The sequence below is a fragment of the Haliotis rufescens genome, unplaced genomic scaffold (assembly GCF_023055435.1).
Source record: "Haliotis rufescens isolate VD_foot unplaced genomic scaffold, xgHalRufe1.0.p SCAF_4, whole genome shotgun sequence".
NCBI lineage: Eukaryota > Metazoa > Mollusca > Gastropoda > Lepetellida > Haliotidae > Haliotis > Haliotis rufescens.
The window spans coordinates 56,011,253-56,022,502 of record NW_025964112.1 but is presented as its reverse complement, the minus strand read 5'-3'; the positions used below and the strand labels follow the sequence as shown (position 1 = coordinate 56,022,502).

The 11,250-nt window shown below is 45.5% G+C and overlaps 1 protein-coding gene across 1 annotated transcript; it reads right to left on the bottom strand.

Annotated features, from left to right (window-relative positions):
- Positions 1–552: 552 nt before the first annotated feature.
- On the bottom strand, positions 553–1,041 carry LOC125372281 (protein PBMUCL2-like). Its single transcript, XM_048381595.1, has one exon. It carries the CDS (start codon positions 1,039–1,041, stop codon positions 553–555), a length of 489 nt encoding a protein of 162 aa, XP_048237552.1.
- Positions 1,042–11,250: the final 10,209 nt, after the last annotated feature.

Sequence of the window (11,250 nt, the reverse complement as noted above, 5' to 3'; positions counted from 1 at the left end):
TACTGCACGGTTTGTTTTCTTTTAGTGACACGTGTGCCCCAGTGGTTTCGCTGTGTAGAGTTGCGTCCCTTAGACGTGTCAGCAACCTATGATCCTTGAGTTCGAATCCCAGATTCGCCTTGATTATGTATGTGGTTTGTCAGCACCATACACCTGCGGTTCGCTTCACCGTGTCTATTCAAGTTTGAGACATGCATCTCTTCGGGCATTCATCCCACGCTGACGGAGCGTGATGTAATACTGTTCCCCACCAAACACACTCGCCCTTGTACGGGCATGGGCGATCTAATGTGGCACGATCTGCTGTGGTGTGTCCTCTGGTCGTGCCTGGATCCGATTTGGTGTGTCCTCTGGTCGTGCCAGGAGCCGCCGTGGTGTGTCCTCTTGCCGTTCTTAGATCCGCTCTGATGTGTCCTCTGGCCGTGCCTGGAGCCTCTGTGGTGTGTCCTCTTGTCGTGCCCGGAGCCGCTGTGGTGTGTCCTTCGGCCGTGCCTGGAGCCTCTGTGGTGTTTCCTCTGGCCGTTCTGAGATCCGCTCCGATGTGTCCTCTGGTCATGCCTGGAGCCTCTGTGGTGTGTCCTCTGGTCGTCCCTGGAGCCGCTGTGGTGTGTCCTCTGGTCGTCCCTGGAGCCTCTGTGGTGTGTCCTCTGGTCGTCCCTGGAGCCGCTGTGGTGTGTCCTCTGGTCGTCCCTGGAGCCTCTGTGGTGTGTCCTCTGGCCGTGCCTGGAGCCACTGTGGTGTGTCCTCTTGTCGTGCCCGGAGCCGCTGTGGTGTGTCCTCAGGCCGTGCCTGGAGCCGCTCTGATGTGTCCTCTGGTCTTGCCTGGAGCCGCTGTGTCCTCTGGTCGTCCCTGGAGCCGCTGTGTTGTGTCCTCTGGTCGTGCCTGGAGCCGCTCTGATGTGTCCTCTGGTCTTGCCTGGAGCCGCTGTGTCCTCTGGTCGTCCCTGGAGCCGCTGTGTTGTGTCCTCTGGTCGTGCCTGGAGCCGCTGTGTTGTGTCCTCTGGCCGTGCCTGGAGCCGCTGTTGTGTGTCCTAAGCACATCCAGAAATACATATATGAACTATCTTCACGAACAATGTCAACACTAAATAACACAAAGCGTTTCCTTGTTGAGGCCTGAATTTGCCAACAGCACATACGTCCTATCTGCAAGTTTATGTCGGTACGTATTGAAACTCCATACTCCGTACTGAGACAGGCCATATATAAAGTTGTAGGACAGTAAAAACACAGCCATCAACCATCTCTATGTTTGTCAGAGGACGTTCCAAACATGATCTGGACCCCCCTTGATGCATGCTTTGTATATGGTATAAAATATGACATGTGATAGTATACCTGTGTGGCCATCAAGAATGCCCCGATTGTGCGATACGGAGCGGCCGCGAGATGGAGCGTGGCTTCCGTAGCTCTATTGTCAACAGCATGTCTTGCGTAAACATGGCGGCCATTGTCATTCACGGATTTCCACATTCCGTGGTAATGAATGTCACTGTGTGTTCTACACGAATGGGGGTTATGGCTCTCGGTGTTGAAAAAGCATGTCGAGCCATATCTGCGGTGATGTAAAATATCTCAGGTGTTTATTTGATAAGCACTGAAACAGATGACTTTCAGTTGGACACGTGAAGATTCCGGGGTAGAATAGGTCTTCAGCAACCCTTACTTGGAAATTTAAATTTCTGAATTTATCAGCCAGAGAACAAATCTGTCGGGGCTACGGGCCGATGCCTATTTCAAAGACTGGCTTCCTGTATCGGTATATCATTAAAGGGGAGTGCCCTATTGTTCGCAAGAATAATATTGAACGAGCGACTTGCTTCAACCAACCGAGTGAAGATCCGGGGTAGAATAGGTCTTCAGCAACCCATGCTTGCCGTAAAAGACGACTATGCTTGTCGTAAGAGGCGACTAACGGGATCGGGTGGTCAGGCTCGCTGACTTGGTTGATACATGTCATCGATCACAATTGCGTGGCTCGATGCTCATGATATTAATCACTGGATTGTCTGGTCCAGATTTTCCAGACTTTCAGTCGATGAGGTTGGTTTCTGAATCTACAGCAACATCTTTGCTAGCATCAGTGCTGTGTGTGTACTGTCGCTACATCTTCAAGTTGGTTGTTGGCGTAACCTAGTGGGTAAAGTGTTCGCCCTTTAGACCGACTACCCAGGTTCGATCCCCTACATGGATACTACGTGTGGAACCAGGGTAGACCTGGCGCTACATGGAACATACAAACTTGGGTTTCCCAGGGTAGACGTGGTGCTACATGGAACATACAGACTTGGGTTTCCCAGGGTACACGTGGTACTACATGGAACATACAGACTTGTGTTTCCCAGAGTAGACGTGGTGCTACATGGAACATACAGACTTGGGTTTCCCAGAGTAGACGTGGTGCTGCATGGAACATACAGACTTGGGTTTCCCAGAGTAGACGTTGTGCTACATGGAACATACAGACTTAGGTTTCCCAGGGTAAACGCGTTGTTACATGGAACACACAGACTTGGGTTTCCCAGGATAGACGTGGTGCTGCATGGAACATACAGACTTGGGTTTTCCAGGGTACACGTGGTACTACATGGAACATACAGACTTGTTTTTCCCAGAGTAGACGTGGTGCTACATGGAACACACAGACTTGGGTTTCCCAGAGTAGACGTGGTGCTGCATGGAACATACAGACTTGGGTTTCCCAGAGTAGACGTTGTGCTACATGGAACATACAGACTTAGGTTTCCCAGGGTAAACGTGTTGTTACATGGAACACACAGACTTGGGTTTCCCAGGATAGACGTTGTGCTGCATGGAACATACAGACTTGGGTTTCCCAGGGTAGACGTGGTGCTGCATGGAACATACAGACTTGGGTTTCCAAGGGTAGACGTGGTGCTACATGGGACATACAGACTTGTGTTTCCCATTGTAGACATGGAGCCAGTTTGAACATATTAACTTGGGTTTAGACGTGGAACATGGAACATATACATTTTAGTTTCCCCGGGTAGGCGTGGCGCTACGTGGAACACGCAGACTTGTGTTTCCCAGGATAGACGTGGTGCTACATGAAACATACAGACTTGTGTTTCCCAGGATAGACGTGGTGCTACATGAAACATACAGACTTGGGTTTCCCAGGATAGACGTGGTGCTACATGGAACATACAGACTTGGGTTTCCCAGGATAGACGTGGTGCTACATGGAACATACAGACTTGGGTTTCCCAGGATAGACGTGGTGCTACATAGAACATATAGACTTGGGTTTCCCATGGTAGACGTGGTGCTACATGGAACATACAGACTTGGGTTTCCCAGGGTAGACGTGGTGCTACATGGAACATATAGACTTGGGCTTCCCAGAGTAGACGGGGTGCTACATGGAACATACAGACTTGGGCTTCCCAGGATAGACGTGGTGCTACATGGAACATACAGACTTGGGCTTCCCAGAGTAGACGTGGTGCTACATGGAACATATAGACTTGGGCTTCCCAGGATAGACGTGGTGCTACATGGAACATACAGACTTGGGTTTCCCAGGATAGACGTGGTGCTACATGGAACATACAGACTTGGGTTTCCCAGGGTAGACGTGGTGCTACATGGAACATACAGACTTGGGCTTCCCAGAGTAGACGGGGTGCTACATGGAACATATAGACTTGGGCTTCCCAGCATAGACGTGGTGCTACATGGAACATACAGACTTGGGTTTCCCAGGGTAGACGTGGTGCTGCATGGAACATACAGACTTGGGTTTCCCAGGGTAGACGTGGTGCTACATGGAACATATAGACTTGGGCTTCCCAGCATAGACGTGGTGCTACATGGAACATACAGACTTGGGTTTCACAGGGTAGACGTGGTGCTACATGGAACATACAGACTTGGGTTTCCCAGGATAGACGTGGTGCTACATGGAACATATAGACTTGGGTTTCCCAGGATAGATGTGGTGCTACATGGAACATATAGACTTAAGTTTCCCAGGATAGATGTGGTGCTACATGGAACATACAGACTTGGGTTTCCCAGCATAGACCTGGCGCTACATGGAACATACAAACTTGGGTTTCCCAGGGTAGACGTGGTATTACATGGAACATATAGACTTGGGTTTCCCAGGGTAGACGTGGTGCTGCATTGAACATACAGACATGGGTTTCCCAGGGTAGACGTGTTGCTACATGGAACATACAGACTTGGGTTTCCCAGGGTAGACGTGGTGCTACATTGAACATACAGACATGGGTTTCCCAGGGTAGACGTGTTGCTACATGGAACATACAGACTTGGGTTTCCCATTGTAGATATGGAGCCAGTTTGAACATATTTACTTGGGTTTAGACGTGGAACATGGAACATATACATTTTAGTTTCCCCGGGTAGGCGTGTCGCTGCGTGGAACACACAGACTTGGGTTTCCCAGGGTAGACATGGTGCTACATGGAACATACAGACTTGGGTTTCCAAGAGTAAACACTGAGCCAATTTGAACATACAGACTTGGGTTTCCAAGGCTAGGCGTGGAACTACATGGAACATATAGACTTGCGGGTAAGCGTGGAGCCTGCACAGTGGAAACAAAACTCGCCATCAAAAGCCACATGGTCAGATCCCTGTCAGATTGTGGGGAGAGGTCCTCTACACACTAATTCCAGCACCAAACAACACCACAACTACCCAGAGTGTCTTCCATTCAGATGCCCCTCACATCTGTGACCTACAAACGTGGACATGACCCACATCCGGGCTCCTGATCTTCAGCCGTGTGTGTGCTCCCGGTTACTGGATTAGCTGGAGAATCCGGATTATAACACATATACGCCAAATGTCACAGCGAACTCACCATCAAGTACTGCAGTCACATTCACCGCCTGCAGTAGGTGTTAAGTCTCACCACATCAAGAGAATGAGCTTCTATTTCCATTCTCAATGACGGCGCTAAGTGTCAGCATCACAGCTGGCAAAATGACCTTTGGCTCGTGTCACACCTTGAAACCATGACGGTATTTGTTTACCTTATTGATGTTTCTCACAATCCCACTCGAGTTTAAGCTGGGATGGATGTCTCTGTACATACCTTTTCCATGAACTTGACCGCTAATGAATGATGTGACCTGTAGCGTAACCCATGCTATTCACATATTCCTTGAGCATGAGGTGTCGCCGGTAGACGGGCCATGTATATGTGTGTTGTCATCAATGGGAATAACACGCCATTCACATATTCTGTAAGGACGTGGAGCCATTTATGAGAATAACATGCTATTCACATATTCTGTAAGGACGTGGAGCCATTTATGAGAATAACATGCTATTCACATATTCTGTAAGGACGTGGAGCCATTAATGAGAATAACATGCTATTCACATATTCTGTAAGGACGTGGAGCCATTTATGAGAATAACATGCCATTCACATATTCTGTAAGGACGTGGAGCCATTTATGAGAATAACATGCTATTCACATATTCTGTAAGGACGTGGAGCCATTTATGAGAATAACATGCTATTCACATATTCTGTAAGGACGTGGAGCCATTAATGAGAATAACATGCTATTCACATATTCTGTAAGAACTTGGAGCCATTAATGAGTATAACATGCTATTCACATATTCTGGAAGGATGTGGTGCCATTAATGAGAATAACACGCTATTCACATATTCTGGAAGGATGTGGTGCCATTAATGAGAATAACACGCTATTCACATATTCTGGAAGGTTGTGGTGTCATTAATGAGAATAACATGCTATTCACATATTCTGGAAGGTTGTGGTGTCATTAATGAGAATAACATGCTATTCACATATTCTGTAAGGATGTTGTGTCATCAAATAGAATAGCATGTTATTCACATTTTCTGTAAGGATGTGGTGCCATTAATGAGAATAACACGCTATTCACATATTCTGGAAGGATGTGGTGCCATTAATGAGAATAACATGCTATTCACATATTCTGGAAGGATGTGGTGCCATTAATGAGAATAACATGCTATTCACATATTCTGGAAGGACGTTGTGTCATCAAATAGAATAACATGTTATTCACATATTCTGTAAGGATGTGGTGCCATTAATGAGAATAACACGCTATTCACATATTCTGGAAGGATGTGGTGCCATTAATGAGAATAACATGCTATTCACATATTCTGGAAGGATGTGGTGTCATTAATGAGAATAACATGCTATTCACATATTCTGGAAGGATGTGGTGCCATTAATGAGAATAACATGCTATTCACATATTCTGGAAGGATGTGGTGCCATTAATGAGAATAACACGCTATTCACATATTCTGGAAGGATGTGGTGCCATTAATGAGAATAACATGCTATTCACATATTCTGGAAGGATGTGGTGTCATTAATGAGAATAACATGCTTTTCACATATTCTGGAGGGATGTGGTGCCATTAATGAGAATAACATGCTATTCACATATTCTGGAAGGATGTGGTGCCATTAATGGGAATTACATGCTATTCACATATTCTGTAAGTACGTGGTGTCATCAAATAGAATAACATGTTATTCACATTTTCTGTAAGGATGTGGTGCCATTAATGAGAATAACATGCTATTCACATATTCTGTAAGGACGTGGTGTCATTAATGAGAATAACACGCTATTCACATATTTCAGCAACATCAAGTGTCATCTGTGGGGCGGCATTGTAAGGATGGTGGGGTAGCATAGTGGTTAAAGCGTTCGCTCGTCACGCCAAAGACCCGGGTTCGGATCCCCACATGAGTACAATGTGTGAAGCCCATTGCTGATGTTCCCCGACATGATATTGCTGGAATATTGCTAAAAGCAGCGTAAAACCATATTCACTCGCAAAATTTTAGCTGAAGCGTTCACTCATCACGCTGAAGACCCGGGTTTTGTCCCCACATGGGTCCAATATATGGCGAGCATCCCTGGTGACCCCCTACTGTGGTAGTGCTTGCATGTTAGTAAAGACCTGTTCCCTTCACCCTCACACTACAGAGGGAATGCACTGTCTTACAACCAATGCTAGCCATAGGGATCTGCACACAGTTCAGGGGCGCGTTGCAAGCCACCAATCGCATAGAGAAAGCAACTTACTCGCTCACCCAGGGGTCTGCAACAGTTCGAAGCGCTTGCGCACTCTTCCAAAATGGCGGCGCAACCACCGCTTGGTTGCCTTGACGTAATGAAGAACGTAATAGAAGAGGCTCGATGACGAGCTGATCAGATTTATGACTACTTTGAAGATGTGGATCCGACCGAGGATGATGGGGTGTCAGCTGCCTTTGCTCATTTCCTCGTTGATCCAGTCAAGAATTTCTTCTTCCGCTGTCAAAGTCAGCCGCCATTTTGGTTTGACAACGAAGCGACCTCAGCCACCGATTGTTTCGCTTGCAAGCGACGTAAAGTTAGCGCACTGATGTAGGGCGAATCGCTGTACATCGCTTGCAAGCGATTGGCGCTTTGCAACGCACCCCAGGAGAGGAGCATGTCTTCTCTGACATATTACATTGTCACTTGTCAGAAGGAGTAATATAAATTTTCCTCAACGAGCTGGTGTCAAACTGCAGATACATGTTAATAACGCCTCTGTAAAAAGTATTTCAGTTATATCAACGTCCGCTCAATTGGGAAGAGGTAAATAAAACTTTAAAATTATGATACATTATCTGAGGCATTGACGTTTGACCGCTATTTTGCCTTCTGGGTCTGTTTCGGTAGATGATCGAAGCTGGTCGAGTTCTGTGTTTACCAGTTCTAGATTGACCATTTCTATTTGGAATTTGCACTTCCTGTTATACCCTTGGTCGTCATATAGCTGGAACTCTGACAATGCAGCGTAAAATTTTAACTCACTCACCCTGTCCCAGTGAATGATCACATTGACACAATAACAATCTTCAAAAGAAGTTAAAGAACACCCGATTTTTTCCTAAAACTACAGTTAACTCGTCATGGCATGACAAATTTATCATAAATAATATGAACTAACCAGGTGTTCTTAACTTCTCTTGAGTATTATACATGAACCACCAATTTAGAGTGGTGTCATCACTAGTTTTGCCCCTTACACCAAATGCAATCTGCTTCGGCGGATACTCAAGACTGGTTATTCTCTTACACTGCCGTTTAATATTTACAGATACTTTTTACAGATTCAAAACGTATTGTTTTAAAGAGACAGTGTCAACAAAGGATTGCATCTTAAGGTTTCATATTTCATAAGTTGCGTAATAATACCGCAAAGGTGAATGGGACATTAACCAAAATTCCTCTGTTTCGACCTTTCTTATTAAATAAAGATTTTTTTCTAAAACATAAAGACGGCTCAAAGTTGGAGAGGCTTAACACGTTAACTCAGGTAATCCTTTCAAGGAAACGTCCTAACAGTAACGTTTAATACCTCAGTGTTCGGGTCAGTCACGTACACCTAAAACACGGTTATAAGATGTTTATAATGAACTTAAAATGTGGTTAACATCATAAAAATACAATCTGAACATCGAGGTAACAAACGCACGAATTGTGACCACAACTATACAAGCACGTCTCTCTATCGTGGGAACAGGGGCGACGAGTCGTGAGACAAAAATACAAATAAACAATAAACATGACCTATTTTTCCCGATTCGCGTCTATGTAATACGTTTATACGATTTTTTGGTGAAAAGTCGACACAATTCCCATCTGTTATACTGTCACGTGACGATAGTTAACAAATTATCTCTTGCAAATTAGAATAAAGTTCTACGCAAAAAAACATGTACCTAATCAAGCTTCTTTTTCTTGCTTCCCCGCGTCCCATTTTTATTGCTGAGAAACACGATTCAAACAAGATCTTGGTGCTTCTACATATTGTCAGCATGGTTCAAAAGAAATAAGTAAAAAATATACCATGGCAAATCAAGTTCTTTTGCCAGTGGTAGGTATATATCGATGACAGGAACAACACTCGTGACCTCGCTGAACGACGTCGTGGTTGATTCTAAAGTGCTGCCAAGGTTACCATCAACTATAACATCAATGGCTTTTGGGTATTCATATTCCGATCGCGTTTTGGTCCCAAGAAATGTAATCGAGTGAATGGTGACAGTACATACGGTTGAGTCATCCTTTCCTTCTTTCAAAAGATCACTGTTTTGTAGTGTTTCACATCGGACAGGTTGGTTTTGCCTTGATTGCGTTCTACATCTTAAAAATATAAAAAATGTAAGAAAAATCTTTCTGAAATTAAGGCGTCTGTTCCCAATCTGCTTGCTATATTGGAAGACAACTTGCAAATCACCTATTAAAGTATTGGCCGTGCATTGTTTTACTTTCGTTAACTACTTGAAACCCATTTTTTTTAAAAAGCAATCAAATAAAATTTAGTTCTTAGAGTGAGTGAGTGAGTGAGTGAATGAGTGAGTGTGGTTTTATGCCGCTTTAAGCAATATTCCAGCAATATCACGGGCTTCACACAATGGGCTTCACACAATGTACCCATGTGGGGAATTGAACCCGGGTCTTCGACGTGACGAGCCAACGCCATTACCACTATGCTACCCAACCGCCCGTATTGTTCTTGAAATATTTGCTATTTCTTGTTAAGTGACCGCCTCCGTGGTGTAGTGGATAAAGCTACTGACCAAAGTCGACGGTTCTATCCCCGACCGCGTCATATCATTGTTAAAAGGGGGCGGTCGGGTAGCCTAGTGGTTAAAGCGTTCGCTCGTCACGCCGAATACCCGGGTTCGATTCCCGACATGGGTACAATGTGTGAAGCCCATTTCTGGTGTCCTCCGCCTTGATATTGCTAGGATATTGCTAAAAGCGGCGTAAACCTATACTCACTCACTCACTCATTGTTAAAAGATGGTACTTGTTGTTACCCTGACGGTGCTCGGCATTAAAGGAATAAAACAAGGTTTGGTATGCTCGGGGTCACTATACTATGTCTGAGAGGGGTATGTATATCAAACTGCGGCATGGTATCTCTTGCACCTGGCTATGTAAGTGCAATAATCGTGAACGCGACCTGAAACCCCATTTCACATCACATCACTTGGTTAAGTAAAGAAATTGACAATTAAACCTCGGCTGCATTCACCTGGCTATCTACCTGTGTCAGTGGTGCCGCACAGGTGAGTCACATCAGCACGTGGATGGTTGCAGCACAGACGACCCCACCCTCCCCGGGCTCGCGGCGACGACGGTGTTGTGTAACGTCAACATCTGACCCTTCTACTCCAGCAGTTGCTCTTTATCACCGCGGGGTTCCCGTATGACTCACCTGTTTCTTACCTGCCTCCACCTACCTGTCTGGACCCCAGCATGAACCTGTACCTGACATACCTCTATCACTGCCATCCTTGAGACGGCCTCCGTGGTCTAGTGGTACAGCGTCCGCCCGGAGAGCGGAAGGTCCGGGTTCGATCCCAGGCTGCGTCATACCAAAAGATAGTACTTGTTGTTAGCATGGCGCTCGGCATTAAGGGCTAAAACAAGGACTGGTCGGTTTGGAGTCAATATACTGTGTCTGAGTGGGGTAATCATGTTAAACTGCGACATGGTATCTCAGTGGGCTAGCACTAAAAAATCGGCATCAGTCCGAACTAATACAAGCCGCCACACACACATGCGCATGCACGTCGCTATATAAATAAAATAATATTTGACGCGACGTTAAAACCAATATCACCTGAGCCCAATGCCATCCTTGAGGACACCATATAGAAGGATTAAATGATATCGACGCTGATTTGCACACCATATAGAAGGAAGTGTGCATTGTGCGTTATATGCAGTAACGTTGGTCAATGACCCCGGTATAAACTGACGGACAAAAGAAAGTATACACTTAAAAATTGGCTGTGACCATAACGTTACAAACGTCATCAAAACGTTACGAGGCTGAAAACAGTCGCCGAAACACTGCAAACTTAAGGTAAAAAATACAACCATGATACCCGTCTCAAATACATCACAACAGAACAACCATTACTTGTATATTTCATTTTAGTGTGAGTGAGTTTGGTTTAACGCCGCTTTCAACATTATTCCAGTTATATCACGGCGTGTCAGCTTAATGTGGGAGGAAAGCCCGAAGTGATGCAGGTCTCAGACGTTTACCACTTCGGTGAAACCCACGAGCACGGGTATGGTGCTGACAAACCTACAAACATAATCGGGGCGAACCCACAATCATAGGTTTCTGGCGTGCCCAAGGGACACAACTCTGCACAGCGAATCGCG